The sequence below is a fragment of the Periophthalmus magnuspinnatus genome, chromosome 19 (assembly GCF_009829125.3).
Source record: "Periophthalmus magnuspinnatus isolate fPerMag1 chromosome 19, fPerMag1.2.pri, whole genome shotgun sequence".
In the NCBI taxonomy this organism is placed as follows: Eukaryota; Metazoa; Chordata; class Actinopteri; order Gobiiformes; family Gobiidae; genus Periophthalmus; species Periophthalmus magnuspinnatus.
The window spans coordinates 21,741,332-21,755,731 of record NC_047144.1 but is presented as its reverse complement, the minus strand read 5'-3'; the positions used below and the strand labels follow the sequence as shown (position 1 = coordinate 21,755,731).

The window sequence follows — 14,400 nt, the reverse complement described above, 5'->3', positions numbered from 1 at the left end:
TTGAGAGAAGGACAAAGGTTTGCAGCTCGTTGACAGCAAACGGTGACCTCTCTGAAACTAAAATATAAAACTTTATATTTAGAATTAGAGTTATTTTTAAAAAAAAAGATAAAATAAAATCTTGCTTCATATATTTGATGTATTCAGCGTGTATCAACATATAGAAATTAGTAAACAAAAATAATAATAATTGAATGAGAACTTATGCCCAAACTTTTGACTGGTCGTGTAGGATAAAGCTGGATGTTGTGTAATTGTTTAAAAAAATTCTGACAATCTGACCTGTAAGAAATATAAGAGCTGCTATTTGGTGAAAAGATACAGCTCTAGACGTTGATTTGATTTAAAGGCACAGTACCTGATTTTTTTGAAAACATGAAAAACAGATAAAATGCTTTAAAACATTTTATTGTTCAATAATCAAGTGCACTGTTAGCATGCGACTTGTTGCTAACTTTGGGATGCTCAGAATATGTAAGAGAGGTACAGGCCCTTTGAGTGCATAGTTTTAAATAAAGCTGCCTGTTTTATGTTGACTTCAGGAGCCTGTGCTGTTCTCGGGGACTCTGCGCATGAATTTGGACCCGTTTGACAAATACAGTGATGAGGAGGTGTGGAAGGCTCTGGAGCACGCCCACCTGCACAAGTTTGTGAGCAACCAGCCAGCTCAGTTGCAGCTGGAGTGTGCTGAGGGCGGGGAGAACCTCAGGTGAGACAGATTTGGAACAATAAAGAACATATGGCATTTCTTAACACTATTCTGATGTGATTTGACTGGTCTGTATGTGATTGTAATAAAGTAAAAGTAGTTTGGCCCAAGTACAGATATATCATAAAAGCAGGTCTTTGGGGCAAAATGAGACCACTGTGTTTGCAAGTGTTTTTGTCATCCAAGAGCCAGGAAGTGTGTCATTAGCATGCTAGTTGTTGCTAGAAGTGGTGTGCCGTAAAACCCTGCCCTGGCTTCTAAAAGTTGTGGAACGTGCTTAAAGGAATGTGCTATAGGAATGTGTTGAGGGAGGAAAGAGTTTAAAATTAATTCTGTTTGATACGTTTTTAAAAGAGTAAAAATCAGATTGATGTGAGATAACTGATATGTCAAGTTGTCAATCAAACTTTAGCACAAACTTTAAAAATCCACAGCTGCTTCTCAAAATGTTCCCCCGTTGGAGACTAGAGCTGTCTTCTGGCCTTAAAGTGTTTTTTTTGACAATTGCAAAAATCACCATAGGTTTTCATTGTGTAGGTCACGTTCTGCAGCCAGATTACAGCAAATGACCCCGATATCCACAGCAACTGGACCGCACCATCAGCGACCATTCAACTTGCTGTTTTGATATGATTGCATGTGCTTTAATGCTCTGTGTGTGACTCGTGTTTTAGCGTGGGGCAGAGGCAGCTGGTGTGCCTGGCCCGCGCTCTCCTCAGGAAAACACGGATCCTGATCCTGGACGAGGCCACGGCTGCTATCGACCTGGAGACGGACGACCTGATCCAGTCCACTATCCGCACGCAGTTTGACGAGTGCACTGTGTTCACCATCGCCCACCGCCTCAACACCATCATGGACTACACCAGGTACACAGCCCTACACAGACAGATACATGTAATGCCATATTGTGGACTAAATGGAGACAAGCAGGTGTTGGACCCTTTAACAGACCAACAGAAAAGTTACACACTGTTCTTTTAAAACCAGTTGTCCAATTTTGTGACTATGTTCTGTCCATGTTACTAAATCGCTTCATTTTCACATGCTAATGGTCTGGATGCATTTGCAGAGTGCTGGTGTTGGATAAGGGAAAAATCGCAGAGTTCGACACTCCAGCTAATCTCATGTCTCAGAGGGGAATCTTCTACGGCATGGCCAAAGACGCCGGACTGGCTCAGTAACGCACCTCTCTGCTCCCCTCATGTGATAGGACCAGACCAGGCCCTGGGCTTTCAGACTGGAGCACCTTAGACAGACCAAACTAAACAAAGTCACTATGAAGCAGGCTATCCACTGGTCCCGTGGTGGGCCTGTCACAATATTGAAAATAACATGAAAATAACATGAAAAATGTTTGCCCCAGTACAGGTATATTGCATAAGCAGCTCTTAGGGTCAAAATGAGACGTCTGTGTTTGTTTTTTTTATCATTTGTGAACCAGGAAGTAAGACTGACGTTCTGTTAGCATGCTAGTGGTTCTTTTACCATTATGTCACATTTTTAAGGTACAGCACCATTAACACATCTGCAGACAATACTGCAGCACCATGGCACCATTTTAAGTACTTACAATTCAAAATATAATACCTTCTTTTAATTTTTAATATATTAAAACTGTTTGCAGTTTACAGATTTTGAGCAGATGTTTTTTATAAACCAGTTGGGAGAACAAGACCCAAAATCTTAACTGTTGTACACTGGGAGATTATTACTTTTTTTTTTAAAGTGTTTTCATCTTGTACGTCACATAATTCAATGTCCATATATTGAGTAAGTTGCTATAGTAAATATTGTGACAGGCCTAACCCTGGTTTCTCTCTGGAGCTGCATAGGAGAACTCAGCACAAATTAGCATAGAGACCTACCTCCACAGAACGTGACCTAGCCTCACAGCCCAGGGCCCAGAACGTCCTCCTCTCTCCAGCTTGGGCACTGGAGCTCGGGGAGGTCAGCTGTGGACCGTTCCAGACTTGGCTCCGGTGGCGTTACTCTGTCTGAACTCACGCTAGGATTTCACACATCAAGGACTGAGAGCTAAACAAGAGCAAGAGACATCACATAAGGCCTGGGCCATATGACACAATCAGTTTTGAACTCTCAATAATCTATCACAAGTTAGATTTTTTTAAATATAAATTTTCTTAATATTTGACTCACCCCAAGTTGTGTTCAGAATGATTCATGTTTAATCACTTACTTTCAAGTTGCCATTTTGCCCATCAATCCTCATTTTCACCGCTACCAGTATGCGCCCACTGCTCTATGATTATTTTGTTTTAAATTTTTATTTTCTAAATCAGTGATACGCATAGGATTCGGCAGCATTGCGTAGTCATTTTGGTACAAATGAAGAAAAAAATCTGTGGCTCACTAGTGTAATGCGTAGCTGTCCATCAAAGGGGCCAACAGCTACACGGCTTTGTTGTGATGATGCGTACGGCAACGTCAACTCCCATTGGGCACCGTTGTCTTTTAACGCAGAAGTCTAGCGGAGTTGTTTCGTTTATTAAGTTGTTTTATAATAATATTGTGATTTAACATGTCCAAAATATAACATAATGATCCATGGTGTTTGGGGAAATAAGTTTTGTCCTAACGAGTCCTTGAGTTGTAAAGAAAGGGGAGAGACTCTGGATGTCTGAGGCAGCACGTTATTCCGCCAAAGTCTGACTCTGCTTCCTCACAAGGAGTTTAATAGGACTAAGAAGGACAGCCTGGAAAGAAGCTGGCTGAGATAAAATGACAAGTGCATACCACTTCTGTCAGACAAGTTTAACATGATCAGTTTCCTTGGTTAAGAAGGATAAATTCTGTCATAGTTGTCAACAATTAACTGGAGATGTCCTCACTAAGACTATGCAGGGGATGCAGCACATGGGTGTCATAGGTAATAACTGTATAGCAGGCTTAAGCACAATAGGTCTTCTTTAACATAAACTACTTAAGAAGTTCAGGAAGTTACTCAAGCATAAAAAAAAATGTAAGGACAAACAAAAAATTGGGTATTTTTAAAAGATAACACACAAAAATGAGAAAAAACTAAATCATATCTGAAGGAGCGGTGTAAGAAACATAAGTTCAAGTTCAAATCATTTTGTATTGTCCACATGAAGCTTCTGTCACTACTTTCACTCACAGTGGGAAGAATAACTAAAACTTTTACTCAAGTAAGAGTACTGTTACACTGCCAAATATATTACTCAAACTGGATTAAAAGTATGGTCTGTAAACATAACTCTGAGAAGCACAATTTTATTAATACTCAAGTAAATGTAACTTGAGTACTACGCGCCCAGTTTTGCCATAATGTCCGTTGCAGTGTTTAGCTCTCAGCTCTGGATAAGTTGCGATGTAGCACTGACCTGACCCGTAAATCGACTTGAGTACTGGACAAATCGTGAGCCAAGCCTGACCCTTAGTGCCTTTTGCCAGTGTGATGAAGTAAGCCAGAATGTATCACTGACGTCTACTCTTTATGCTGAAAACAATTGCAACTTTTGTATTTTATGTTTTTCTACTCCAGAGAATACTGTGCCACTGTACTACACTGAGCGTTTTGTGACACTCCCACTTATTTTTCTACCATTATTTAAGTTAAAGGAATGTCTCTGCTAGGGAAGTTTGCTATATGTTTTATGTAAGATTCTTTTGTGAAACAATTCTTTAAAGACTTGAATTGTCAGCCACCAAAATATGAAATATAACAATGCCTTTATTAAAAAAATTGACTATGATTGTGTGTACTGTTTTTTACTTTCACATTACACTGATTATTAGATGTTTATTAGATGAGCTCTAACCTTATGGGAAGCTGTGTGAAATAAATATCCATGTGTGGCTGATGCACATAATATCCAGCAGAGAGCGCTCACACTCCTTGCGCGTTTTTACTTGGTACAATACTACATAGTTCAAGGCTAGTACATGCTGGAGTTTATGTTCTTAAAGGAGACATGTCAAATCAACTTACATGAGCTTTTATATTGCTCTTCAAAGTTGCATTTCAATTGATTCCTGCATGTGTGAGTAATTGTCTGTGCATTGTCCTGCATTTGAGGCTTAAATACTCAAAATGTCACATACGCCCTACACCTGCACACTTCACTAACTTCCTCACTTAACCGTCTCATTGTCAATAACAAGAACAAGTCAATGAAAATCCACTGACTGCAGAAATCCAACTATGATCCAAGACTTATTAATTCTGCAAACAGGAAGTTGATGGTCCTATTTTTATTACTAGGCTGTTTACAGAATATATTCTTTTACACAATATATTCATGGTTAAATAAAGGGTAAATATACAATAAAAAATCCTATTGATGGATAAATACTCGGTTAGAGTATAAGGACAATGGGGTCTAAGGATACATTTAAGAAATAGTTCATTTCAGTCAAAATTTCTACAATCCCACATTTCATGATTACAGCCGGGCAGGAGGGTCAGATGACGTCTGGACAAGGCTTAAATGGCCTGAATTACTTTGTATACTGCCTCCTATGGTCAGTCCTGGTACTGTCACTGACTTAAGGTTATTTGGTTCAAGCTCAATGATCCACAATCCTACACTTTTATGTTTGTGAATCAACAAGATATAAAACATAAATCTAAATACCTGTGACTCTCACTCTTGAAGCATGAATGACACTCTCTGATCACTCCTAAAACATCTGACATTCTGATCACTCCTGAAAGATGTGACTCACTCTGATCATTGCTGAAACATGTGACACTCCTGAAACATGTTACATTCTCTAATCACGTCTGCAACATGTGACATTCTGATCACTTCTGAAACATGTGACACTCTCTGATCACTTCTGAAACACATGCGGCTCTCTGTGATCACTTCTGAAACATGTGGCACTCTCTGATCACTTCTGAAACACGTGTGGCACTCTCTGATCACTATTGATTCTGAACCATGCGTGGCACTTCTCTGATCACTCTTGAAACATGTGACACTCTCAAGTCACTCCTGAAACATGTGACACACTGTGATCACTCCTGAAACATATGACTCACTCTGATCACTTCAGAAACATGTGACACTCCTTGATCATTCCTGAAACATGTTACACTCTGATCATTCCTGAAACATGTAACATTCTGATCACTCCTGAAACACGTAACATTCTGATCACTCCTGAAACATGTGTAACGTTTTCTGATCATGGCTGAAACATGTGAAACTCTCAAAACACTCCTGAAACATGTGCAATACTCTCATCACTGCTAAAACCTGTGACACTCCCTGACCGCTCCTGAAATACGTGACACTCTCTGATCACTCCTGACACATGGGACACTCTCAAAGCAGTCCTGAAACATGTGACATATTCTGATCACCACCCAATCATGTGTGGCACTCCCTGATCACTCCTGAAACATGTGTGACACTTCATTGATTAGTCCTGAATGATGTGACACTCTCTGATCACTCATGAAATACACATATTATCTGATCATTCCTGAAACACGTGTGCCACTCCCTTATCACTCCTGAAACATATATTGCATTCTCTGATCACTCTTGATACATGTTTAACATTTTCTTATCACTCCTGAAAAGGTGACAGACTCTGATCACTTTTGAAACATGCATGCCACTCTCTGATCACTCCTGAAATGTGAAAATTCTTGAACAAACTACCCAATCAACTCGGTCCTCTGTGAACGAGCCTTTTCTTTTCAAACCATCCAACAGTGGAATCAGCTCCAGACAGTTTGAAATTGTCTGTAGATTTGACTAATTTGACTAGAAATGTGAAAAAAGTACATTTTCGATAATCATGTGTTCACATCAGTCTAGTTAAATTGTAATGTTCTGTATTCACTGTAAAAACCTGCAGATAATGATTTTTTTAATATATATATTGGTTTGGACCATAGGAAAAATCACCTATTGGACATGGGCACATTTCATTGTATTTTACTGCTGATGTTAACGATGAACTAAGTTAGTCTTACACTGTAATTGTAATGAAATGTGTATTTTAATGTGTGTTCACTGCTCAGGGACTGCACATGGAAAGCAGCTGTAGCTAAATCTGGTACAAATCATCTTTTCTTTTGTAAGATTAATGAATTTGTACATGGCCCCTGACAAATAAAGAAGAAAGAAAGAAAGATCAATCCTGAAACACGGGACAGAAGTAAGAATCTAAAAACCTGTACATTTATGGATCTAAATACCTATGAATCTCATTCCTGAAGCATGAATGACACTCTCTGATCACTCCTGAAACATGTGACACTCTCTGATCACCCCTGAAATGTGTAACAGGTGTGAGAATCTAAATACATGAATGAATCTTAATAATAATAATAATAATAATAATAATAATAATAATAATAATAATAATAATAATAATAATAATAATAATAATAATAATAATAATAATAATAATAATAATAATAATAATCACTTCTGAAACTTCTGTGGCTTTCTCTGGTCACTTCTGAAACTTGTTTGAAGATTAGAATGGGCCCAATGAAAAGTGCAGCGAGTGCACAGGACACCTCATCTTGGTGCACTAGGGCTGGTACTGGGAGGAAGCCTCCCACAGGTGCCTCCAGTCAGTGGAAGCACAGATCACAGCAGTGTGGTTGGACTGGGGCACGAGTCCTTGAATAACCCTTTGCCTGAAGCAGAGTCTGTACTCAACAGGAATCCCTTTATCGTCAGAAGAACACGTCTGTGAGTGTACCCTAGTGTGGCCTTGAGCACTATCTGTCTGCAGCTCTGACACATGCTGCTGGAATGTGGGATTTGCATATTTGAGCCAGGGGCAAAAAACAATGGGCACAGTCAAAGAATGATGTCTAGGAAGTAACAAGCACAAGTCCTGTTCTCAGCCCCACCTTGTGTGTTTATGTACATAGGTGTGTGTATGTGTGTGTAAGCGACTGGTAGTGGTTGTAGTGGTCAGGGGGGCCGATGGCGTAGATTGGCTGCCTCACTTCTGTCAATCTGCCCCAGAGCAGCTGTGGCTACAGCAATAGCTTACTACCACAAAGTACAGAGCGAATGAATAATAACCACAGTGTAGCAGTGAGTTGCTTTAACTCGCCTGTAAAGTGCATTAAACGGGTAAGGCATAATTTCATGTTTGACTTCCTCTGGGCACAGGACTAAACTCCTGACCTGCTTGTACCTGTACCCCTCCTGATCTTCAGGAGCAGGACACGGTGGTACTGTGTGCTCTCTCCTCCTGTGGGAGCTGTTTGAGCAGAAGAGGGTCCACACCAGTTTCATGTGCTGCCACATGTGTGCAGTTATATAAATGACTGCACAAAAGCAGGCTTTGTGCAGCATGTAGGGTAAAAGTCCAGAGCAAGAGGTGTCACTCACTGCACATCTTTATGTAATCTAAACTGTTTAGCTGTGCATATGACTGAAAGGTTTTTATTCTGCATTTTTCACTTTTAATGTTCATTTTATGATGATTATTTATGTTTTGATTTGTTTGGATTGTGATTTTAATATTTTTCTTATTTTGTAAAATCGCGTAAATCACTTTGCGTAACGAATTGTGCTGTTCCTCCATCTCCACCCACTGCTCCTGCAATTAGGCTACTGTGTCACACATGCAGTGTGTAAAACACTGTGTACACAGGGGTTTTTTCAACAATAAAAGCCCATACATTTTATGTTACTCCTTGGTAGGTGGAATTTCACTATGAAGAGGTGGAGGTCTATGTGTTGTTTTTTTACTTTATACCAAAACAAAATCGCATAATGTGTCTAGTTTAAGTGATTAGTTCTTATCCTGACTAACATTTGCTTTAGTTCTGTGTATAATGACATAATGTCTCCCCCTATGTGTCCCGGCACACAGAGGGTTAAGCGGCTCGAGCAGGTGCCGCCAGCCCAGAGCCCGCATCAGACCAAACCCTCCCGAGCATCTCCAGAGCCCCAGAGGCGGGATGGTGCTCCTTAGAGCAGGGAGCAGGATCACAGACACACTCCACCTGCAGCGCCCCTCTGCGCCTGTCGCGCTCCTAAACTCTAGATAAACTTTACACTAGGTTTTTCATCACTTTGCTCGTACTTCGTTCCCCGCGGCTCCCGTGCGCACTGCGGACATGTGCTGGAGGCTGTTTACGCGCGGGGTCTGGATGCTGGCGTGCGCGTCCATGTGGATGGAGTGGCAGCTCGGAGCGGTGCCCGCCGTCACCTACACCCACCCGGGCATCTGCCCCAACGACATGAACCCCAACCTGTGGGTGGACGCCATGAGCACGTGCACGCGCGAATGCCTCTCTGACCAGGTAAACTCCAGCCTTTTTCATATTTATGAGAAGGTAAACTCCAGCCTTTATCATATTTATGAGAAGGTAAACTCCAGCCTTTATCAGAATTATTTAAAAAGCGTTTTTCACCATCTGCCCGTTAAAATCAACTGTAGGCTACATCACATTTTACATAGGTGGTTTTTAATCAGTGACATACAGCCTAGTTAATCCTTATCTTGCTTCTTTGTAACTAAATCTGAACCAGCTGTGGTTGTGTGTTCCTGCAGGAGTGTGAGCCGTCAGAGAAGTGCTGTCAGAATGTGTGTGGAAACCGCAGCTGTGTGGCCGCACGGTATATGGACGGGACCAAGGGTCCTGTGGGCATGCCCACACAGGCCAGCTGTGCCAGCTTCATGTGCTCCCAGCAGGGCTCTGTGTGTGACATCTGGGATGGGCAGCCCGTATGCAAGTGTAGGGACCGCTGTGAGAGAGAGCCTCACTTCACCTGTGCCTCTGACGGGATGACCTACTACAACAAGTGCTACATGGACGCAGAGGCCTGCTCCAAAGGTATCAGCCTGGCAGTGGTCACCTGCTTCCACCTGAGCTGGCCCAACACCAGCCCGACCCTGCCCCGAGCCACCACTGGGCGTCCCACCACAGCCCCTCTCCACACCACTGCCCCCACCCCCACAGAGCCCCAGCCCCCCGCTCTGGTCAGCAGCCCTCTGCAGCAGACAGTCAGTGTGGGTGACACCGCCAGCTTCCTGTGTGATGTGGTTGGACGTCCGAGGCCGGATATAACATGGGAGAAGCAGCAGCCGGAGGGGGCTGAGCGCGTGTTCATGAAGCCCAACCATGTGAGGGGCAACATGGTGGTCACCAACATTGGCCAGCTAGTCATCTACAACGCACAGCCTCAGGACTCTGGAGTCTACACCTGCATTGCCCTCAACCCCTCGGGCTCTGTGCAAGCTCACCACCCCCTCACTGTGCTGCCCCCACAGCCTCTCCGCAGTCAAGGGGCCAATCAGAGCCACTGCCTCGCCGAGGAGTGTGTGAAGCCCCCTGACAGCTCAGACTCTTGCCCTGGAGAGCGGGAGAGGGTCAGCTGGTACTACGAGCAGAAAGCCAACAACTGCCTGTCTGTGAGCCACTGCCAGGGCCCCGAACAGCACCAGGAGCAGCCTGGCCCCAAGTTGTTTGACACTTATGAGGCGTGTATGCGCTGCTGTGGCCCTGAGCTATCGGGCCCCTGTGGACTGCCCAGTCTGCAGGGCCCCTGTAAGGCCTACGAGCCACGCTGGGCTTACAGCAGCACTCTACTCCAGTGTCAGTCCTTCATCTACGGAGGATGTGAGGGCAACGACAACAACTTTGAGTCCAAAGAAGCCTGTGAAGAAATGTGTCCCTTCCCCAAAAACCAGCACTGTAAGATCTGCAAGCCCCGCGGTAAGATGGTGACCAGCTTCTGCAGGAGCGACTTTGTGATTGTGGGCCGCATGAGCGAACTGACAGAGGAGAAGAACTCGGGCCATGCCCTGGTCACTGTGGAGGAGATTCTGAAGGACGAGAAGATGGGCCTGCGCTTCTTTGGCACAGAGCCTCTGGAGGTCACCTTCCTGAACATGGACTGGACCTGCCCCTGTCCCAACATCACGGGGGCAGCAGCAGAGGGCCCAGTCATCATCATGGGCAGCGTCAGTGATGGTATGGCCGTGCTGCAACCCGAGAGCTTTGTGGGAGCATCCAGTCCACGACGTGTACGGAAGCTCAAAGAGGTCATATCTAAAAACACATGTGACATTCTGCGTGCTATTACCAACAGTCCCCAATAGACTTCTGTCAGTCTGGATGCTCTATTTCAAGGAAATAACTATTCAGATTGACACAAAATGCTGCATTTGTTTAAATGAATGTATAATACTGTCCTCCTGACAGAGTGTTGGGATATTAGCTGTAATAGAAGGCTATTTATTAGCTTACATCATATTATTTTTCTACTGTTTTTGTGCCTCTGTTCAAGTGTGTGAAGAATGAAAGGTGTGGTGTGGGTGTATAAGTCTCTGGAACATGTTGCAGACATAGTCATTGATCTTAGTGTATAACAGGGATATAAGTGGCTGTGAGCTGGTGACCACACAACGTGTTAAACAAAGCTTTGATTGCACAGTCTGTGGGATTGTAAAAATGTGTGCCCTGTGCCCAGCCTTTGTGGTGGGCTGTAATTGGTGGAGGAGCCGGGCGGTAGGCTCACATGGAGCCCTCTGAGAGTTATGCGTTTCATGGCGTGCCAACAGGAGGCTTTAGGGGTGTTCTCCATCCCACACTCTGTTTCTCCCATCCACCTCTACAGGCCGAAGCAGCCCTGTGTGGAGCTGGTTTACGGGCTAAACCCCCGGGAGGCCAGCACACTCCAGCAGCTGTTGGAGCGCCGCAACAAAGAGAGGCCCAGCCGCACCTTCAATCACTAAGTGAGAGCAGCGTACAGAAAACAAACTTGTTCCATGCCTGGAATGCCATTAACGGATCATACACTGAGGACACATCAGAGACCTTTGGGTTCATTACAAACTGGCAGCCCACAATGAGGAGAGTGAGAACCAAAGACACCAATGTGGACCTACACTTTTACATCATGTAAATAGTTTTTGTAATTATGAATAAATCAATTTTAATAACAACTATAATTAATATCAGTAAAAGCAATATTTGATTTCATTTGTATCTTATCAAAAAGTCCCTTCAGTGTGTTTGTTAACGGTTTTATCATGACTCCTATGGAGCTTTTAGCCATGTTACAATATTATTTCCTTATTTCATCCACACAGGGTTACTCACACATGAGTAATCCTTTATTATTAGTCTGTTTACATCTCCAAAGCTCAAACTCCTGTGTTCCAACTTGTGATGTCATGAAGCAGTAGGTTTCAAGATGAGCATTTGTTCAGTAAAGATTGGCAATTCCAGGGCTGAAATTATCCAAATGATTCTAGTGAAGGTGTGTGCAGTTTAAATACACAGTAGAGCACTTCAAAAAAGTAACTAGCTGAGAATAAGCGGTACAGTCTAGCCCTCAGATGTGAAAAGAACAAGTCTGCTGTGTCAAAACATGCAGATTCAACGTGCTAACAGCTTATACAGACCTAGAAAGCAGTGTTGATAGCCAGCACATGAGGGCAGCAGAGCGTCTACGTTAGCCTCAGCGGTGGAGAGGTGAACGAGGTCATTGCTGAGGTTCTCCTGAAGCTCCCCGTGCAGGCCCATCCCGGGACAGGCCCAGTGTGCGGTGCAGAGGCCTGGGGAATGCATCAGCGCGCCCGGTGGCTCTGCCTGATTGATAAAGCACATCTGCTCTGCTCATATCATTTGGAGCCAGTACTGAGAGGACAGTGGCCGCTCACACGCTTTGACGGAGCCACACAGGTCCCATGGCTGTAGATCACGGCCGGGCCCCAGGGTTGAGGGTTTGAAGCTGGAGTCAGACTGATGTTCGCAGTGGCTCCCCTGGCTCTTAATACTGGCACAGCTCTCCGCACACACTGTCAAACTCCATCAGGCCAACAGTTATTCAGCTCTAATCTGTTTAGTGTACAGATCTAAAGCACTGTTTCCAACCAGCCACGGGTGGAAGAAGTACTCAATTTAGTCATTTAAGTAAAAGAACAGACACCAAAGCAAAAAAATACTCAGGTAAAATGATTACCTGAGAAGATCTACTGCTTCAAACAGATTGATTTTGACGTACTTGAGTAGAAAGTAGAGTACGTACAGTGTTTTATTACTTTTACTTTGTACGTTCCACCACTGCAACCAGCCCAAGTGGAACACGAACATGGGCTCAGTGGAATAATCGATATTAAAGGTGCATTATAGAACTTTTCTGGAGCGTCCAGTGCAGGCTTGTCTCCATGTTATTATTTACCAGAATGTTCCACTTTATGACATTAAACCTGTCTGAGTACGTGAGCAGGTGGCGCCGTCAGATCTGTGTTTTTTTTTTTTGCAATACCTGTAATTGAACACATGCAAGATAGGTAAGTTTAATGTCATACCATGGAACATTCAAGCAAAAGCAATAACATCTACATGGACACAAGCAGGAGAAGAAAAATGACTCAGTGCACCTTAAAAGTCCAGGATGATTCATATTTGACATCTTCACACAGAGAACTAGGCTCAGAGATTAGATAACTGTGAGGTCATTGTTGTGCTAGTTTGTATTTATTTAGCTGTAAGTTAATCAGCTATTTGTAAAACACGTATTAAAGAAGATCTATAGTTGTAATGTATGACACCGGTGGAACATTATGTTATTGGACAAACGTCATCACAAAAAAGAGTCGAGTAGCTGTCGGCTCTTCCTGTGGACAGTTGCAGATCACAGTTTCGAGTAGCTGATAGTTTTCATTTGTACCTTAATGAATGATGTGACGTTGCTGAATCCTACGAGTATCACTGATTAAGAAAATAAAATTGAAGAACAAAGTAAGTACTGAGCAGTGGGTGTATGCCGGTGGCGACTGATCTGCAATATGGCATCTTGAAAATAAGAACATAAAACATGCACAAATCACTCAAAAACAACTTCAAGAGTGTAAATGAGAAGGGGAAACAACTATAACATGGTTAAATACTCTGAAAAGTCAATTTTGCATAATAGGTCAGCTCTAAATCACATAATCCTTACTAAGATTATCATGTATTAGCACTTTGCTAATAATGCTAATGACACTAGAGTATTCATAGAAAGTATGAGGCCATTGACCAAATGCATATGTATTTTACACATAGTAACAATAGTAACAAAGATGTAATGTAACACTTTTTATGCATTTTTCTTCCCATTAATATGAGTTTCCCAAAAAGTCTTATCTTTTCATTTATGCAAAGGAGAAAAAGGAGCATTTGAACATTTAAATGTTTATGCAGGCTTTCTGGATGTTGTTCCACATTCATTGCTCCATACTGTGCTTAGTAATAAAGATATAGAGTAAACTATATGGTCAATAGAGGATATACGGCCTGTGCTCTTGCTGGTTTAAAAAGGAAACTACTACAATCACAGCTGAACCTATGTTGCCAGTGCCTTATCCTGCAGATAGAGACACTTGAGCCTCATTTCTGTAGAGCCGGTGTAGAGTGTAGACCTTGAATGTTTCCACTGCATAAAACAATCCATATCACCCCCTTTTAGGGATCCAAAGCAGACCACTGGAACCTCCAGAATTTACTCAGAGGCTGCACTAGCACTGAATAATGATTATCTGCAGATGCTGGGGTTTAGATCGTGACATTCAGATCAGAAAGTCTTTTTTTTGGTGTAAATCAACTGGATTTAGTTGTAGAAACTGATAACTGTTTCATTCTGCTTTCTGATTGGATAATGGAACAAAACTATTATAACAAAATTATAACAAATAAATTGGCCATTATGTCCAATGTTTTT

General features: G+C 42.7%; 2 protein-coding genes across 5 annotated transcripts in view; both read left to right on the top strand.

The window, feature by feature from the left end:
* abcc3 (ATP-binding cassette, sub-family C (CFTR/MRP), member 3) overlaps positions 1-4,446 on the top strand; it is a 67,150-nt gene extending 62,704 nt beyond the window's left edge. For all 4 annotated transcript variants that reach the window (XM_033984236.2, XM_033984234.2, XM_033984237.2 and 1 more), the window contains exons 29-31: positions 543-709; positions 1,384-1,578; positions 1,782-4,446. In XM_033984236.2, coding sequence (XP_033840127.1) covers positions 543-709; positions 1,384-1,578; positions 1,782-1,893 — 474 coding nt within the window. In that variant the 3' untranslated portion in view covers positions 1,894-4,446. The remainder of the gene's footprint in view (positions 1-542; positions 710-1,383; positions 1,579-1,781) is intronic.
* A 4,355-nt stretch (positions 4,447-8,801) lies between these two features.
* LOC117387391 (WAP, Kazal, immunoglobulin, Kunitz and NTR domain-containing protein 2-like) lies at positions 8,802-10,832 on the top strand. Its single transcript, XM_033984892.2, has 2 exons — positions 8,802-8,987; positions 9,239-10,832. Exons 1-2 carry the CDS (start codon positions 8,802-8,804, stop codon positions 10,787-10,789), a joined length of 1,737 nt encoding a protein of 578 aa, XP_033840783.1. The 3' UTR covers positions 10,790-10,832.
* The last annotated feature ends 3,568 nt before the right edge of the window (positions 10,833-14,400 follow it).